The 20,346-nt window shown below is 34.1% G+C and overlaps 1 protein-coding gene across 1 annotated transcript; it reads left to right on the top strand.

The window, feature by feature from the left end:
* Window positions 1–16,965: 16,965 nt before the first annotated feature.
* LOC149534134 (uncharacterized) lies at window positions 16,966–19,925 on the top strand. Its single transcript, XM_089805979.1, has 2 exons — window positions 16,966–17,491; window positions 18,595–19,925. Exons 1-2 carry the CDS (start codon window positions 16,966–16,968, stop codon window positions 19,923–19,925), a joined length of 1,857 nt encoding a protein of 618 aa, XP_089662105.1.
* Window positions 19,926–20,346: the final 421 nt, after the last annotated feature.

Here is a 20,346-nt window from a genome sequence, read left to right as displayed (position 1 = left end):
CACAATTAGATCAAATATAATAGTTGTCGAATATTAATAATCTAATTTGTTCACATAAGATTATATTTTAAATCTCCACTTTCAATTTTTTTTTCCTATTTATTTGAAAAAATAATTAATTGTGATCTCCACATTAGCTCATGTTGTGATCTCTATTATTTAACTTTTGATTTTTAAATTGATTTAGGTTTTAGTTTTTAAATTATTTAAATTTATTTTTTTATATCAATTTAATTTTTTCTTTAAATATTGTTTTTTGGTTTCTATAATTTATTTAGTCAATAGAATATTTGTTGAGGACATTTTTTTTCATATTTTTTTTTTGTATTTATCTTATTAATTTTTCATAATAGATTATTTTATAAGGTTTTTTTAAATGATTTTTTTCATATTTGATAAATTGAATTTAAATAAATAATATGAATTAATCTATTTAAAAGATTTTAGTAAATATTATGTTATTAAAATTGAAAATTATTAATAATCTAATTTGTTCACATAATATTCTATTTTTAAAAGTAATTTTATTATTGAGCATCTATCGGCTTATCATTGCAAGCACAAAAGCATGCAACTACTAGTTTATTATTATGTGTTAATTGCTAGTAGGTTCGAACCCAAAACCTCTTCAATGAGAGACTCACAATTTATCATTGTGTTCTAGGCTCTTGCCTTAGTCAATGATATCATTTTCATTTTTATTTTTTTATTTTTTTACAATTTTAATACTTTATTTGATTAATGCATATAATTTTTACCCAAAAAAACATAAATTTTAAGTTTTATACAATTTATTTATTTATTTAGTTATTATTTTATACAATATTATTGTTATTTTAATTCTCAAAATGACTAATAAAAAAGATAAAGTTGAACATGCCTTTTCTATTAATGGTTTTTTTTATGGAAGTGTTTAATTAATTAAAAACAAGATATTATTTGATTTTTGATAATAAAAAATAATCTTAACTTTAGTATACTAAGTTTGCTTAAATGAATTAAATAGGTAATAGTTTTTTTTTAATACTAATAAAAAATTAGAGAAAGTATAATTTGCTATTTAAAATTTGAATATATTAGTAAAATTTGTTTTATTTAAATGTTATCATTTCATTTATATTTTTATTCATTTTTTTCACTCAAAAAAAAATTATTAATAAAAAAGAAATTTTGTTACAATTATTTTAAATAGTTAAAAATTATTATTTTTTACTTTTGATGTTAAAAGAATAATTAAATTGAAAAAGAAATAAACTTGTATACTATAATTTATTTTAAAATATATACATATCTATTTTATCTCTAAAAATATAATTTTTAAGTTTTATACAATTAACTTTAATCATTGTACTATTTTTTTTTTAATTTCAAATTAATCAATAAAAAGATATTTATATTAATTATTTTACTCATTAAAAAATATATTATTTTTTTCAAATAAAATTTTAAAAAAATAATGGGTGACAGTTTTCTTAATGTAAGCAAATTTTTTGACCGTCGTAATATAGTTTAGTGGGTTTGCAAAGGTTGTTTTGTGGCTTTTTAAAGTAGTTTAATGACATGAGACAAAAAAAATTCTATAAAAAGTACAAGGGCAATCTCACATTAAAAGCATATTAGCTAATTATTATCCCAAGATCTAGTACCAGCTAACAATATACCATTGTGATTTAGGCTCTTACCTTATCAAAACTTTGTATTTGTATTATAATATATCTTTTTTCTTAATTTTTATAAAATCTAATATTTATAATGGTAAAAAAAAAAACATCAGTAAAAGGCTGAAGCCCTATAGATTATATTTAAATAAAATTTACGAAATCTCTCTTCAAACAGGCACTAGTAGGAAAGAATGGAGAAAGAAAACCTCCAGTCTTGTCTAGGACCAGGGTCCTATATAATGTACAAAGTTAAAAGGGGTGTTCTCCAATTTCGCTAGCTTGATTAAAAATATATCCTTTTTAGAGTTAATTTCATTTCTTACAACTTTCCATCCATCTTTCACTTTGATTTTCCTGGTTACTATATTCAGAAAAACTCTATCTTTGTGTATGTGTAGTTCTTCATCAAGTGTATTTTTTTTGCTTTGCCTTTATTCAAATTTAAAGTTGTCCTTTGTCTTTATTCTTATTAAGATTACTTGACAAGTTCACCTTCTTCCTAAGTGGTAAATATTTTGCAGAAATGACAACTACTCTTGGCCAAGATCATCGATAGCACAAAGTAACAATATATAAAATAAATAAGTAATGATGATGATGATGTAATGTCTAAATATGTACCATATTATGTATACCATAGGATATGCAAAAATAGATCCAAATTAAAGATGGTAAAAACTTAATGCTAAATTAAAAATTAAATTATTTTTTTTTCAATTAATACAAGCCTCTTTTATTTCATACACATATTTTATTTAGTATTCTAGAGATTTAGATATATTATTATTTTTTATTTAATTTTGATATTTTTATTCAATAAAAAAGATGCTTTATTTTTAATATTTTATTTCTTAACAAATGGAGAGGGAAAATTTGTATATTGAGAAAAAAATATTAAGAAAATATTTATGTAATTTTTAATATTAATAAAATCCTTAATTTAAATTAATTAAATAGACAATAGTTATTATGAAAATAAAATATTGAGAAACTATTAATTTAATTTTTTTTTATGTCTTAGATAGTAGCCAAAAGAAGGAGGGCTGACTCCATAGTACAAAAGACTAGAGAATTGCTAGTAGTTACCCCCTACTATCTAACGAATACCTTTTATGGACATCAAAAACATCTTAATGGTTAACATAACAAAGGGGTGCTTCATAAACTCAGTATCAACCAAATTACCCCTAACATACATATGATACCAAAAAGTAACCCAATAGCATAAATTACAAACAGTGCTACTAAAATAATTAATATCAACATTAACCAAAAAGCTACATAAGGCATGAAGTTCACAGTAAACCATAACATAACAAAAAGAAAAAGAAACAAAGGCACAAGGGCTAGTTCCCCTCTTTCTCCTCCATGTCCTCTCCCTCCTATTCATTAGGATCATCCATGGCCAGTTTCTCCACCTCCTTCTTGACAAGTTTCTCCAGCAGATTCTTGAGTCAATTGTTTGCCAAGAAGTTGTAGAGGAAGCGAGTGGTCTCACTCTCTTTTCCTACTTCCTTCTCCTCCTTGTTCACCTACAAAAAGTACATAGTGGTGACTATGAATGCATGACCTTTGTAGAGAACTCAACAAGGGTTCCAACTTTATGGCATAAGACTTCTTGATTGTCAATCATCTCATGCATTGATTTCTCCAACCTGTCCAGTCGAGTTTTACTTTGGTCCTGCTCATGGCTATGATTCCATTTCTTCCCCCCACCCTTAGCAACATCCTTCATAGGGGAGGTGATATCTTCCCCCAAGAATTATCTGGGGATGGCTTGGTTTCTAGGGCATCCAAAATGTGGAAAGGGCTTGGCACATCCTTACTCCTGGAGCCAAGGTGTATAACTTTGATCTTCCTCTTGGTGGATTTCCTTTCACTCTCTGTGGACTCAGAACTCATCTTCTGCTTGGGAGGTGTCTTAAATTTTTCCATTTTAAGCCTTTTACTAAAATGTCTGGCAGCTTTATTACTCCACCCAATATCAATATTGGAGTCAATAATGTTGATGTTTTTCCTAGTACCCAAGGACTTTTTGTCCACCTTCCTCGAGGCTGAACTAGGGCTAGGGTCCATGGAGACTTAAGGAGTAACAATAGCAAGGGGATGAATAAGAAGAGGCAGGTAAAGGGCAAGTTGAAACTTATCTGAGTTTAAACATTAAGGCCTAGTGTAGGATATAAAAGGGTATTCCTTCCTCCCTCTTTCTCCTAGAACATTAAACACACTATCCTCCATCAAATGCAAAATAAGGTGTGGGAAGGAAATCAAGTCCTAGTTCCTAAAGTTGTTTAAAATAGGAAAGTGGTAATAGTATAACACCTAGAACTAGTTTCAAGTGTCATGTAGTAAATAATGGCGTAGCACACTATGTCCCATGGTTTGGGTAGATCCTACCTTGAGAAACCACCCCACGTGTGACTAGGATCTTCCCTAGGGTGAAAAATTTTCATCAAGATCATTTCATCAAAAAATTTGACCTATTTTCACCAACTCTTTCCCTTGAGAGACAACCCACCAACCATTGTGATGATCTCATCCATCATTTTGAAAACCACCCCATTAATGTTCACCTTCCTATTATTCTAGGTATTGATGAGTTGCAGGGACACATGCTCATCATACCCTTCAATGCCTTCCATGAATGACAACAATCCACCTTCTCATAGATAAACCCACACAGCCTCACTATCCCTAATACAATCTTTAATCTTATCCAATTCAATACAATTGCTAGCACACATGTCTTCACCAAGTTCGATCACCAAATCCTCAGTTTGCACCAACATCCCCTTATTGTAGGACAAAACTTGAAATCCAAGGAAATTTATAAATATAATGCTAAAAAAATTATTTAGCCTAAGAAAGAAATCGATAGACATCTTTTTTTACTATTTTCCACATCTTGGGATTGGGATGTCTGTCATATTTGCTTTGATACCTAATTTTTCTATATTTTCTCTTTCGTTTTGTAGGCTTCCTATAATTTATTCATTAGGGATCTCTTCCTCATCCTCTCTTAATTCATCTATAATCTAGTTACTTAAATTTACAACTTCATTTTTATTCCTTTTGGAAATTCCCTTTTCTCATCATTTCTTTTTGTTGACAATGTGGGTCTTGTACCCCATATTCTTCCCATTAATTTTTTATGGAATACCTCATGTTCTACGAATTGCTACCAATTTTAGCATCTATGTTGTTATTTTCTTGGTTTTCTTCATTCTATTTACTCATTACTACTTCTATCTCTATAGGTATATGTATATTCCTAAGATTTATTGGTTGTTCCCTTTCCTTAGATTCAATTGGTGTAAGAGGGGTGACAAATGAATCTTTTCCATCTAATGGGGTTTGCCAAAATTTATAGCTCTTTCTCTTTTTCTCCCTTTTCCTAATTGTTAGATTTTCCCATAGTTTTGAGGCTGCTAGAGGTATGTCACTTCCCCCTTCTTTATAGTTGTTGTTTTGTTCTTGCTAAGTCTTATCTCTATTGTCCACAAACTCTTTATGTTATATTTCTCAATTTTGAGTATGCATCATTTCTTATCATAACTTATTAATACATATCTTCCTTAGCAAATTACCAACTTTAGAGGTATTGTTGTCATTATCTTCTATTATGATTTCTTCTCTATTTCATTTTGTTTTTTTGAATAGTTTGATTGTTTTTTGTTTTCATCTTTGCCTTCTTTTGGTTATTTTCTTGTGCTTATATTGGGGCTATCACCTCTGACTAGTTCCTTCCTTTCTGTATCCAAAGCTTGAGGTATAGTTTTATTTGTTGGTTATTTTATTTCGCAAGTCTCCTTTTCTTCATTGTCTTGTATTTGTCTTTCTTCAATTGACCATTTAGTTATTAATCTTTTGATAGTAGTTAGATTACTTCCCACTATTGCTAGCTTTTGATTATCAATGTGGGCTTCTTCCTATAGTGTCATCAGATCTTCTAAGTCACTTTCCAACTAGTAGCTTCTCATGTATTAGTTATCTATATCTTTTCAAGTTGTCCTTAGTTTCTTTGGTATAAGAGTTGTTATTACACTGCATACAATCCTGAATTTCATATGTCCTCTTCTCCACATCTTTGATTATACACTTTTCTCTTTCATTGTTTTGGAATTGCTTTCCTATTATGTCCTTGCCTTCTATGATGGTTGCAATGTGTACCTACTTCTTAAAATGTTGCTAATGTTCATATCTATGATCTCTCCTTCCTCAAATTCTTCGTTGAAATTACTTGTTAGATTATCTTAATGCTTCCTTTGACTATATTTTATGTTTTTTTCTATAGGTTTCTTTATCAGCTTGCCTACTAAAGTTTCTTCTTTCCTTTGTTCTATATTTCTTTTTTTCCTTCCATACTATTAGCTTTGGCAAGACTTTTCTTAAATTTGAGGTTCTACCCTTATATGTGAATCCTCCTATCTCTATTCTTGTATGGTCTTCTACTAAAATTATTTCATGTATGCCTTTTTCAAATTTAGAGTATTTTAGAGTATTTTGATAGAATTAGGATCTTATATGTTAGGGTTTAGATTGATTAAAATTTTAACCCCATTTAAATGTTTATAGTTGGCATATGCCCAAAAAGTCTCCTATCGATGAGCCTATTTTACAAAGAGTATGGAAGTTGATGGTTTCTACTAGGATTTCTTTGAGTTCTAGCCAAGTTGCCATTGTTAATGTTTTAATTACATCTTCATTACAATTTGGCATCAATTTTCAAAAAAATTACGCTACAACCTTTGAGAAAACATAAAGATCCAAAAAGTAAACTATTTTTAATTGCTATACTCTTACAGTGAATGTAGATCAAGTGACTTGAGAGGCATAGCATACTTACCTATTCGCCATAGAAATCTTTGAACCATTCAAGTGTCTTAATATTTTTTGATGGGGGCTCATTCCAATAAGAAAAGAGTCCCATCTTTTCACATTCTGACAAATGGTTTTCACTTTGAGGGTTACTGATAATGATTATGTTATGAGTTTCCTTAGGGTTTGAGCAGGTTGCATTCGGGTCTCAAAAAGGAATTGGGGTGAGTCTTGTTTGCCAGTATGGTCCCAAGGTTTCAATTTGTGGCATTTTTTACTTAGCTTGAGGGGGATCTTTTTTAAGGGGTGATCTTGGTTTTTCACTGATGTTGACAAAGGGTTTGAAACGTAGAGGTATTATATTTGCTTCTGATGTGGATAAGGGTTTGGATGCATATGTGGCTTTGGTACCCTGTTTCTAAGCTTTCTAGGGCTTGCTATGGTTTAAGAGGGATTTATGAGCTTGGTTTTTTCTAAATCCATGTGGAATCATATTAAATTTTTGAGTGTGATGGTCTCTTTCTAGAAAGTGATTGGCCTTGTGTTGTCTGTGCTTTCTTCTTTTCTTGTTTTTGATAGTTGTCTAGTCTTCATTGTTGTCATTTCTTTCTGGGATGGTCTCTGTTTGATCTTGAAATTATTTCACAACCCTTTGTTGCTTTTCATTTCCTAATTTTAGATCTAATGGTGGCTGATATTTGATTTTATTCTTGAGAGCATACTTTGTTTTGGAGAAGTAATTTTGCTAAAGTTTTCTGCCCTGAGCATTTGATGGTTCCTGAGCTTTGATCTTAGATTGATTGATGATTTTTGGTCTACCCTATGTCTCTGTTCTTGATGTTCAATTTTTTTCTTAAGTTTTGAATCTATTGTAAGTAGGCAATCCATTGGTTTTCATATAAATGGTGTGTTCAAAATATTTGTCTACCAATGTTTTCAAGGGCAGCCTATCTTTTCGCGTGTTCGTACATAGAGCCATTTTTTGATAACTATTTACATCAATTTAATAAATATTTGATTCTTAATTAAAATAAATAAAGTTAATTAGTATTTTAAATTTTAAAATATAAAACATAAATAAAAATAATAGATAAATTTGTTTAAAATATATGATTGTATAAATATATTTATATATAATATATTTATTTTTTATTTTTATTTTGCTCGGTAAATGGCCTAAGCCTTGCTTAATTTTATTGATAACATAGAGATATAAATAATTCCCTCATTCTGGCGGGCATAGGTAGGAAAGAACAGGGAAAGAAAACCTCTTGTCTTGCCCGGGACCTCGGTCCTATATTATACATTAGTAAAAGGGGCATATCCCAATGATTACATCAAAATGATATTCAAAGCAATACAAATGTCTTCCAAAGAGGTATCAGATTGGAGGGAAGATAATCACCATCTGTCTAAGATCACCATCAACAACAAATGTTATGGGTTAATGAAAACTTAAAACAAAGTATAATATGGAGCCAAGGGGACCTTCACCAATGATAAATTTCATGATGAAATTAATTAAGAATATTAATAAACTGAATCTGTTATAATTTTTAATTAATCTTTACAATAATTGATTAAACTGTCTTAAACATTATTTTATTGATATGCAGTTAATTTAACTATGTTAGAGATTATGAAATGATGATGAAAGGACAAATGAGAAACAAAATTCGTTAATCTTCTTAAGATTAATTTTCCTGCATAATTAAAAGAAGGTTATGTCACCAGTTAAGTTAATAAGCTAAAACCAAGGGGAGAGCAAACCAAAAATCCATCGATAGTATCAAAGGAGTTTCTCCAAATCTCTCAAAAAATACTGATGCATGAATTACGATCTGGATTGACATCCCATTAGCTTAATACCCTAAATAGAAGGAGGGATTCATTTAAAATTTATTCTGAATTTAAACCAAAGAAACGAAATGTGAACACCATAACCACATACAAGAGGTTGAATTGTAGCTAAAATATGATTTCTATTAATATATGATTATATGTATAGTAACCACCATATCTGGTCTAATGTTGAAAGGATACATAAGTGAAAGGTGTTAAGAAACAGATTCGCTCGATATTATAGCAAGAACAACTTATCTACAGAGGCACCCTGATTTAAAACTAAGTGCTACAAGCCAAAATATGAGTCATGATATTATACAAAATGACCCAAGAGATTATTTATTCATACTTTTTGGAAAACCATTATGACTTCTGACGATTCATGCAAAGAGTTAGCCTTTGATCCTGGGGGAAATTCATAGGTAGACCTACCCCTACTAGTTTTGTCATAGTTTGGAAGATAGAATTCCACATCCTCCATGTTGTTGAAATCCACATTCGGATGGATATAGGCATCATATGCCCTCAGGTAGCCAATTAGCCAGTTCCTTCTTGGGTCTTCAATAATGCCTCTCCATCTCAACAGAAAATTGATGCTCATCTCCATACGCGGCCATTCATTGAAAAATTGGATATTATCCTTAATAACCATGCAAGGGCGTCTCGGACTCCTTTCCAATTCTTGACTATTGACCTCAAATTCCATGTATGCCTCTGGTAGAGGAATGCGGAGCCAAGCATCAATGTTTGCGATCGCAATTTCCAAACCCACTAACCAGCAAGGATAAAAAATATTGTGGGTAATCCTGATAATATCCCATTTTTCAATCCCTGCCCGAGCCAAATAACCTATCCAAAGCCCAACTATGTCACTATTAGTCCTCCATGAGTAGTCATAATTGACAATTCCTTCCCCTAAAGCCTGCTGACTGCTATACAACTCATATCATCTATGGGCCTCAAAATCCTATTCCATCACTCTTGCGTAATTGGCCCACAGAAAGCCATGGTGCGATTTTCATAAGCATGAAACAAACTAATGTTGGAATCCATCTTACCCAATATATACCACTAACTAATTTATAGCTGAACTCAAACTTTGCGATAATGTATTGCAACCCAAAGTAACTGATATATAGGATGAGTCAAAATCTCTAGATGCCTAATAATGGAGAGGCATGCGAATGATTAATAAAAATCCTCTCAAGATCATCATATCGAAAGGATTACAAGGCTGAAGTGAGGGATTTCCCATAAAATGGTACTCTATCTGATACGTGTGAGATTATACTACAATATCGAAGTTGAAAAGAGAATGATTAGTCTGACTTTGTTGTGTGAATCTATTAATGATTGAAAGTTAAGGAATTAATACCATCGGTACCAAGATTGGCTAATATATCGGCCTCTTTGTTGCCTTCTCTAAAGATGTGAGCATATCTTATGTCTTCAAATGTCGAAAGAGAATTTATAATTTCTTCTAGTTTAGAGTTTAACACCCAGTTTGGTGTGGCTCCTTTCCGGAGAGCATTAATAATAATTTGGGAATCCCCTTCTATTATAAGTTTTTTAATATTTGATTTAATGCATAGATTAATTCCTTCTTCTACAGCTTCCAATTCAGCAATATTATTGGAAGCCATATCTAATGATTTTGATCTTTTAATAATCCAGTTACCTGATTCATCTCTAATGATACATCCTATTCCTGCTTTACCAAGATTTCCTCTTGATGCCTCGTCAAAATTTAGTTTCTTCCAACCAGGAGGGGGAGGCTCCCATTTGCATGAAGGTCTAGCAAGGTCATTCTTCTATTTATAGGTTAATGGGGGATTCGTTAATAATGGCCATAGCTTTTTAATTTATGCATCCCAATCAGAGAATGATCCCTCTTCTCTAGGTCTCTTTCTAAGATCATTGTTCATTACTTCCAAAATTGCTACTTCTATTTTCAAAAATAGGGCTATTTCTGAGAGATATTGATCTGAGAAGATTTGATGGTTGTGTTCTTTCCAAATTTCCCACATGGCTATTGCCAGAGATATGTTCTAGAGTTTACCATTTATTTTCTTGGGATCCTCTTTTGGCCATCCCATCAAATGACCTTCCCAATGATCTGCTAATGGGGAGGACCAATTGAGTTTCCTTTGAAGCCATCTCCAACATTCCTGAGAAAATTTGCATGAGAATAAGAGGTGATCTGCATTTTCTTCTTCCTCTCTACAAATGGGACATCTAGATGGCCCTTCAAATCCCATTTTTCTAATCCTATCCTCTGTTAATATTTTATTTTGCATAGCTGTCTAGAGAAACATTCCTGCTTTAGGAAGATTTGTTGGATCCCAACATAGGTTCAAAGGAAGGGTGTTGACTTCCCATTGTTGGGAGTTGGTTATCATCCTATAACCATCTCTGACTTTATAGGCTCCATCCTTTGATGTTGCCCAGATAAGTTTATCCTCCCTATCTTTAAATGCAATAGTCTAGGTTTTTAATAATAGTTCCAATTTATTCATTTCCTCTAGATTAATGTCAAATTTTGAGACTATTTTCCATTTTCATGCCTTTCCCAAGTCTGATTCAAATTCGTCTAGGTAATCTTTGACTTTTGTGCCCCGTAGGGTTTTCAGATGTGATGTAGTTTCAGGAGAGAATTTTGCATTAATCAAAGGAGGATTTCTATTTAGGAATCTTCCCAAAACAAAGCTTCCACTCCATTCCCTAAATCCCATGTAAGATATTTAGAAATCAAATTGCGATTATTCAGCAGAAAGTTCCAGCCGGCAGATCTTTTGGGAAGAGAATTGATTCTAAATAGTGAGGTTTTATCTAAAGGATTAAGATATTTATTGTATAAAAATTTTGCCCATTTCCTGTTGCTTTCTTGATAGAGTCTCCAAACTTATTTTGCTCCTAATGCTTCATTCTACCATTCAAGGTTTTTGATGCCTAATCCTTCATATTCTTTTGATCTACAGATCTTATTCCAACTAATTAATGCTATTTTTTTCTTGTCTTCCAATCCTTTCCAGAAGAAATTTTGAAGTTTACTTTCCAATTTAGAGTTGATGTGTTTTGGAAGATAAGAACATGACATTTGATAGGAACAGATAGCTGCCAATACTACCTTGATTTTAGTTGCTCTTCTCGCCTTTTTTAACCATCTACCTTTCCAAGATTTAGTTTGGTGGTCAATTTTGCTAAGAATATGCTCCCAACCTAGATGACTTTGCTTATTTTTATCAAGGTAAATCCCCAAATATCTGAATGGGAATTTGCCTTTTTTAAATCCTAGTTTTTGACAGATTAGGTTTTCAACTTCAATATCAGTATTTAGAAAGAAAATTTCTAATTTTTTGACATTTATCATTTTCCCAGATGCATTTGAGTAAGTGTTCAAGATGTGCTGCATGTGATCCGCCTCTTCCATGGTGCTCATTCCAGAAAGGATTATGTCATCCATTGTTGATGGGTGGTATTTTCAACTCCATTAGTGACTTTTACCTTGATAATTTTCCTTTCTCCTTGCACTTCTTTAATAGCCCTTCCAAATGCTTCTACCATGATGATAAATAGGAAACGAGATATAGGATCTCCTTGTCTGATGCCTCTTGAAATATTAAAGAAACCTTTCGGGGTGTTGTTGATAAGAATAGAGATTTTGGGGGTTGAAATACATTGATATATAATATTAATCCATTGTTTAGAGAAGCCAAAGGCCTCTAAAGTTTTACAAAGAAATCTCCAATCTACCTTGTCGTATGCTTTCTGAATATCAAGTTTGAGTAGCATACAAGCTTCTTTATTTTTTAATGCTAAATGGATAGTTTCTTGAATAATTGAGATGTCGTCTAGAATGGATCTGCTAGAGACAAATCCAGTTTGTTCTTCCGAGATAAGTTTAGGTAAGAAGTTTTTGAGATGATTAGCTAGAATTTTTGAAAACACATTGTAGATAGTGTTGCATAATGCAATAGGTCTAAAATCTCTCGGTGCAACACTTTCATACTTTTTAGGTATAAGGGTTAAAAAGGTGTGATTGATTTCAGTTAAGATGGAGCCACCTTTATGAGTTGCTTCTAATGCTTTCCACAAATCCTCTCCTAGAATATCCCAACATTTTTGGAAGAAGAAGGCTTGGAAGCCATCTGGACCTGGGGATTTGTCTGGGTTCATACTAAAGAGTGCAGTCTTGACCTCATTAAGGGAGATAGGTTCATTTAGGAATTTACTGTCTGCCTCTGAGATCAGCTTCAGAATATGTATTAGCATTTCCTCTTGAGCACATTTGTTTGAAGAGTCAAAGTTGTTGAGCGTATTATAAAAGTGTTCAGTAAATATTCCTACAATTTCTACTGAATTTTTAGTTTGCTTCCTCTCTAGATTCCTAATTTTGGTTATATTAATATAATTCCTATTATTATTGGTGCTGTTGTGGAAAAATTTTGCATTATGATCTCCTTCTAGGAGCCATTTTTCTCTGGATTTCTACCTCCAGAATATTTCTTCTTTTGCTAGAATTTCTTCATGTTTTAAGAGGTGTTCTTTTTCTAATTGATATGATTCATTATTCATTCCTTTCGAAATAATTTCCTTATTCAATTTTCTCATTTTATCTTCAATGTCTAATTTTTCTTTGAATATATTTTTTAAATGTAGCTTGTTCCAATTTAGAATCTTATGCTTTAAGTTTTTTTTATCTTGGAGACCAAGCAAAACATTTTTGATCCTTCAAACTAATCCTCCTGCCACTAATCTCTGATCTGATCCATAAAGCTTTTTTCCATAAAACCACATTTTCTCACATTTGAAAGGATTTCTACTAGGTTTACTCTGTTCCTTAATTTCCATTTTTACTGGAAAGTGATCTGACCCTGCTGTAGGTAATATTTCTGCTATTATCAAATTGTCCATATTTAACTCACCCTTTAGAAGAAATCTGTCTAATCTTTCAGCAATATAACAGAATCCTTTTCTATGATTATTCCAAGTATAAATTTCATTCTTAGTTTTGATGTCCAAGAGAGAGTCCCTCTGGATCCAACTTTTAAATCCTTCCATGGCTTTATTAGTTTGGCTCATCCCTCCTTGTTTTTCTTCCATGCTTGAGACCGCATTAAAATCTCCAACTATAATGGCTATTTCCTGTGGCATTGAATTAGGGAAAGAACTGATCTCATTCCAAACTATCTGTTTGTCATCTATAGAAGTCAATCCATATACATTGATTATAACTATTTGCAGGTTTGATTTTGTGCTAATAGCTCTCATTCCCATCTAGTTTACTTGATGGGAGAGTAATTCCATATTAGTTTGTCGGGGGTTCCAAATTATTCCTATTCCTCTTGAAGCTCCTTGAGACTGTTGAAATACTGATGTCCATTTTCCCAATTTCTGACTCAGTTTTAATCCTTCATCTTTGCTAAGTTTGGTTTCTTGTAATAATAAGATGTCTGAATCAAATAGGGTGAGGTTACACTTTAATAAGCATTTTTTGCTAGGGACGTTAAGACCCCTAGCATTCCAAGTTGTTATCTTCATTGCTCCTTGGGAAGGAACGTCCCCTTCCCATTGTTCAGTATATCAGAGATCTTTGTCTAGTCCTTAACCTACCCTGCTACCTCTCTAAGTTCTTTAAGTGATTTCCTTCCACGTTTCTGCTTAGATTTTCCACAAATTGGTGTTTTCAATCCTTCTTGATTCATAGAAATACCTAATTTTTCAAGGTTTTGTTCATCTAATACCTTCTCTGCTATTAAAGAGACCTCCCCCTCCTGCAAGTCCTTTGCGATTATTTTTATAATTAACAGCTTACTAATTTTATGATTCTCTCCTATTCCTGTTTGGGTGCACTTTAATGCCTCATTCTCTTTGTGGCCATCTATATTGATGAGGTTGTTTTGTTCTTCGTTTCCCCACATGGATTCTATACCTTCTGAACTTGGATTTTATTTTGTGACTGAACCATTGTCCTCTCTATCTGAAGCAAACATGTCTTTCCCATTACTAGGAGTTTTCCAAAATTTGTAACTTTTTTTCTTTCCTTTCTTTCTAATGGTTATATTGCTCCACTGTGTTGAATCTACTGGCGGAATGATAACTTCTTGCATACTATCATTGTTTGGATTAGCCATTTCTTGCAGAGTTTCTAAAGCTTGTTTCATTATGCTTTTTGACCTTTGATCTTTTAGTTTAAGTTCAATAGATCTAATGTGAATTGATTCTGCCTTCATCTTGGTTCCCTGCATCCGGTTTGCACTTGTTTCTAATATGCCTTCTAATTTGGGAGCTTGAATCTCTTTCCCTTTATGTTTCTTATGTGACTCTTCTGCTAATAGACTCTGATCAATTAAGTCGTTCTGTATCAGCAGAATTTTATGGTAAAGCTAATTTAATTTAACTATATTTAATTCCATTTCTTCAATGTTCTCTTTTTCTGTCAAACAGTCCATACAATTCTTGAATTTGTTAAGTGAGTGTTGATAGTTGATTTGCTCTTCTACTTCTGTCTCCCTCGATTTATCCCTTTTTTCTTCATTTGTTAATGGTGCAATTTTGCTATCTAGGGATCTTTGTTTGAAAGGTTTTCCTCCTTCTTGTGAGAATGGATTCATTACCAAATCCATTTCCTTTCTCCTTGTCTTCTTGCCTGTATTCCTTTTAGTTTTTAAATGATCTTTCATGTTATTGATGATTTGAGATTTGGCAAAGTTAACATCTAATAATTTGTATATTTCTCCTAAATATTCTTCGAAAGTTAATTTATATATGGATTGATTTGTAATTATCTTTCTATTTATAGGTTGATTTTGATCAGATTTAACAAAAACCCTAATTATGTTCGCTTTATTTGGGTTATCTTCAAATCCAATTATATTTCCTAATGAGTTGCCAATTTTTTTAATGGTTATTTCTTCCATTAATTCTGATGGGATTTCTTTACATTCCATCCATTTAATCATTACCAAACTTTCAATATGATTTTTGTTGAAGTTAGGTTGCCATTTTAGAAAATTAATATGATGGCCTTTGTAAAAAAGTGTATCGAATTTCAGAATTTCTTCCTTGTCCTGTTTAGTTCTACATAAAATAAACCAGAGTTTATCTGCAAAGGAGTTAAGGGTACTTACCTTGTCACCCCAAATCATGGAAATGATGTGTTCCAACCTGGATCTCTTCCTTGGTGGACCATTCGAATACACATAGATGCCTTTATCCTTGCAATCCTTCCATCTTTTTTCATTATAAGGATTTCTTATAATTATTTCTTCACCAGAGGTATGCTAATCGGTGGAGATTTGTTTAGGGCCAGCTTGAATCCTTTCTTTATGCATTGATTGATCCATTTTTTGGTGCAGAGGTATGTATGCTGATTTTCTCATATCAGTATAGTTAATTTGCTTATTTCTCCCATTGGGTTGCTTCGGTGGAGCCTTCCAATTAATGGGAAAATATTTCGACAGTTTTCCAAAAGGGATTGCATTAACTTCTGATATCCCTCGGGGCTATTTTGGGAGCTCCATCTGGTAGGAATTATGCTTCGATTTAGAGCTAGGGTTAGGCTCAAATTTTGCCGCAGAATTGGATTGACAGTAGAAGGGTTTTTGCTTTGGGAGTTTTCCTTCCCCGATATCTAATTTTTGCTAAATATGGGTCTAGTTTTTTCGGCTCTGCACTGTTTGCCAACCATCTTTTTTCCTGTGAGATTGATTTTCGCAAATTTTCATGATTCGGTTGGCATGTAGTTGCACAAATAATTCAAAGCTATTGTTAATTGCTTTGTCGATTTCTCCTTTCCCTGGTTTTGATTGTGAAAGGACTTCAAATTGATTTTTGGTTACCAAAGGGGGTTGAAGAGTAGTCTTTTGTTGGTGCGCGACCAATTTCGTGAAGGGGCGACTGAATTTGGAGTATGATTTCGCTTTTTTCTTCATAATGTCAAACAGAGCATCTATTTTATTTTCTTTCACCCACACTTATAAAATATATATTAATTATTATTTAAAAATTATTTAATATTTTCTCAATCATCTATATTATTATTATTTTATTTGTTACGTTTAATTGAATATCAAAATATTATTTCATTAAGAAAACTCTTTAATTATTTTTCTTAAATTAAATTAAAATTTAGAATAACATTAAACAAAATTTAAAAAATAAAGATTAAAGAATAAAGAATAAAAAGTGTTGATTTAAAAAAACATTAAACAAAACACAAAAACTAAAAATAAAGAGTAAAAAGCATGGATTAAAATAAAATAAAAAACTTTTCGATGAAGACAACGGATTTTTTTAAAACCGATTCGATGAAGGCGCGGATTTAAAAAAAGATTTTCAATGAACGCCCGGTTTTTTAAAAAGCCACTCAGTCTGTCACCTCAATTTCATGCGTCGCGAGGAGAAGGATAATCTCAAATGATGACTGTTGCTATTTCTGTCGACTTGGAACGCAAGTTTGCAAACCACGAGTAGCGGTGGACTTTGCTTGGCCTGCAAGTTTCCTAGCACCTTGTATATTACAAATTCCATCTCCTCTGCTTTTGTCTCGCAACTCAACGAAGCCTCACATCCTTAAATCTCTTCCATATCAAACTCGGTCTCATCTGTTTTGTACCAATTTTCATCATCAATTGTCCTCATGGCTCCTCTGCTCGGTCCTCTAAAGCTGTGCAATTTCACTGTTACGGCTCCCAAAACAGGGCAACACAACAACGATTTCATAGAGATGCAAGAAGCGCCTCTCATGGGAAGGACGGAGAATTTCTCTGCAACCTATTTGTCCTCTGGAGACGCCTGCCTCGACTTTTTCTTCCATGTTGTGCCGGATACTCCATCTGAGAGGGTTGTCCAATTGCTGGAAGCCGCGTGGAAGCAAAACGCTCTCATGGCGCTCAAGCTGGTCTGTCAATTGAGAGGAGTCCGAGGAACGGGCAAATCTGACCGAGAGGGATTCTACGCCGCCGCCTGCTGGATGCATTCGCACCACCCCAAAACCCTCCGCCGCAATATCTCCGCCTTTGCTCAATTCGGGTACCACAAAGATCTTCCTGAAATGCTTCTCCGCATACTGCAAGGACCTCACGAGACCAGTCTAAGAAAGGCCCAGAAAGCAGCGCACGAGGTGAAGATGGAGCGAAGGCGGCGCACGCGTGCGAGATCCGGGAGTTTTGCTTCGAAGGGGGCCGCTGCAAGAAAGACGAAAAAGCGCAGGACTATGATGAAGTACTGCTCTGATACCACTGACAAAGGGCCACACCACCCTTACCAAATCACAACCAAGAATGCAACAATATGAAGACAATTTTATTATACTTGAAAATTCAATAACAATTACAATAACATTTCTCCAAAATCTTTCAAGATCCAATCCAAGCCTAAGCTAGTTCAGATCCACACTCTGGTAGAAACCTCTGAGATTTCAACTTGTGCTTGCAAGCCACCAAACAACTTCCTTGTTTCTAAACCGCAGTCAATAGCTCTTCTTCAACTTTATCCAAGATCCAACTATAAACTGCCTCACATTCGACGCTCTGTCTACACACTCACAAGTCCGTCGCAATCTTGCTGTAAACTGCCTCACATTCGGCGCTCTGTTCACAGACTCAAAAAAACTCACTCTTCACTTCCTCCTTCTCTTTCACACCTTGAAGCCTTCACACTTTCCAACTTTCCTTCCAACGCTTCTCCTTCCCAAACTTCTGCTCCTCAAGCTTCTCCTTCTCAAGCTTCTCCTTGAGCTTCCACTTCTCAAGCTTCCACTTCTTAAGCTTCTCGAACTTTCACCTTCGTGCTTGATTAGAAATGCTCATATGCCTTGCTTAAATAGGCACTTACCACCCAATGCATGACTTATCCACAACCTTCTAGAATTCCACCTACGCAATATTCACAGCCTTTTACAACTTTCATAACTTTCTACCACAACTTTTTACAATATTCATAACTTTCTAGAATTCTACCCACACACCTCGATAAATGGAATGACAACCATTTTTATTTTATCTTTTCTATTATGCCACCTATGCACCTCGAAAATAAAAATTTCTCATTTTTCTTTCTTTTCTCTCTTTTTTTTTTTTTTATTTTTTATTATTATTTCTTCTCTAATTTTCGTCACTTTCTCTCTCCTCCAAAATCTTTTTTTTTTTTCAATAATTTTCCCATGCAAAATACTTCTGCATCAGACTCTCATGCCCGGATGCTCGATGAAGATGGGGCTCCAGCTAGCGAAACCCAGCTATTTTGCAAGGAAGGGCGCCGCCGCAAGAGAGGCCAAGAAGCGAGGAACTCTCAAGCCCCAGAGAAGAGAGGATTCAAGCGGATTTGGCCAACGGGAAAAAGAAGAGTGCACAAGCGAGGGTTGCGAGGATTTATAGTGTGATAAAAAATGCGTCGAGAGCCGTCAGACGGTATTCCGAGGATTCAAATTACAGAGCACTGCACGATGCGATAGCCCAGCATTTCGCCAATTTACTGGCTAAGGATTTGAGGGCGCTTATCTCGGGCGAATTGAGGGAGATCAGCCTGGCTGCAAAGTGGTGCCCTTCTCTCGACTACTCATACGATCGCTCCACTCTTCTCTGCGAGAACATTGCGAAGAGGCTTTTCCCGCGTGAACAGTACCCCGACGTGCCAGATGAGCGGCATTATGTCTACAGAATCCGCGACAGGCTGAGGAAACAAGTTCTGGTGCCGCTGCGGAAAGTACTGCAGTTGCCCGAGGTTTACATGGGTGCTAATTTGTGGAGCCACCTGCCATACAACAGAGTGGCGTCTGTTGCAATGAAAAACTATAAACAGCTCTTCCTCAACCACGACACGGAAAGATTCACCAAGTTTCTTCAAGACGTGGAAAGCGGGAAACGGAAAATAGCTGCGGGAGCGCTGCTTCCTCACGAAATCGTTGCAGAAGCGTTGAAGTCGGAGGGCGGGGATAATGTGGCAGAGCTTCAGTGGCGGCGAATGGTGGAAGACATGACCAAGGAAGGGAAGCTGTCGGACAGCCTGGCAGTGTGTGACGTGTCAGGCAGCATGGACGGACTTCCCATGGAAGTCTGCGTAGCGCTGGGATTGCTCGTTTCGGATATGAGTGCCGAGCCTTGGAAAGGCCACGTAATCACCTTCAGTGAAAACCCGAAGCTGCACTTGGTCCAGGGCAACACGCTGGCAGAGAAATACAGATTTAACCAACATATGGAGTGGAACGTGAACACTGATTTTCAGAGAGTGTTTGATGAGATTCTCACAAGGGCTTGCAAATGCAAGCTGCAGCCGGAGAAGATGATAAAACAGTTGTTTGTGTTCAGTGACATGGAATTCGACCAAGCGTCGTTAAATCCGTGGGAAACGGATTACATGGTGATAAAGAGGAAATATAGAGAGGCAGGGTATGGAGCGCCTCCCAAGATCGTGTTTTGGAACCTCCGCGATTCGCAGAGCACGCCGGTGATGAAAGAAGAAGAGGGCGTCGCTATGGTGAGCGGATTTTCCAAGAATCTGCTCAAACTGTTCGTGAAAAATGGAGACATAAATCCACTTCTAGTTTTGAAGCGGGCCGTTGAAGGGAAACTGTTCGAACAATTGGTTGTTCTAGACTGAGGATTTGAATTTTCGAATACAAGGACTTCTAGGTCTTAATTGTTTTTCCCTTTTTCGAATAAAACTCTGGGATCGTATTCTAGATTAGAAGAGAAAGCTCGAAAAAACAGATGTTTAGAATATGTTTATAATGTGTATAATTTGTAGTCGAAAATAACAAAAAATTTGAAAAAAAATTATTACATTTTGGTGAACCTGAAAAAAAAACATTAACATTGTTTTGTCTTTAGTATATTTCGAATGAAAATTAGCCTGTCTCAAATAATATTTTGTTTTCAATATGTATTTTTCTTGATTGTCGTTCAGCTTCTTGAGATTTATATTATATTTTTCTATTTTTTAACAGTAATATTTTGAATATTATTTGTGCCTTCGACTTAGAGTAAGTGCTGTTGACATTCGATTTAAATCCTTCATGCTT

This window comes from Cupressus sempervirens, chromosome 10 (assembly GCF_028749045.1).
Source record: "Cupressus sempervirens isolate cs-2001-9-10 chromosome 10, ASM2874904v1, whole genome shotgun sequence".
Taxonomy (NCBI): Eukaryota; Viridiplantae; Streptophyta; class Pinopsida; order Cupressales; family Cupressaceae; genus Cupressus; species Cupressus sempervirens.
This window is presented reverse-complemented; position numbering and strand designations above follow the sequence as displayed.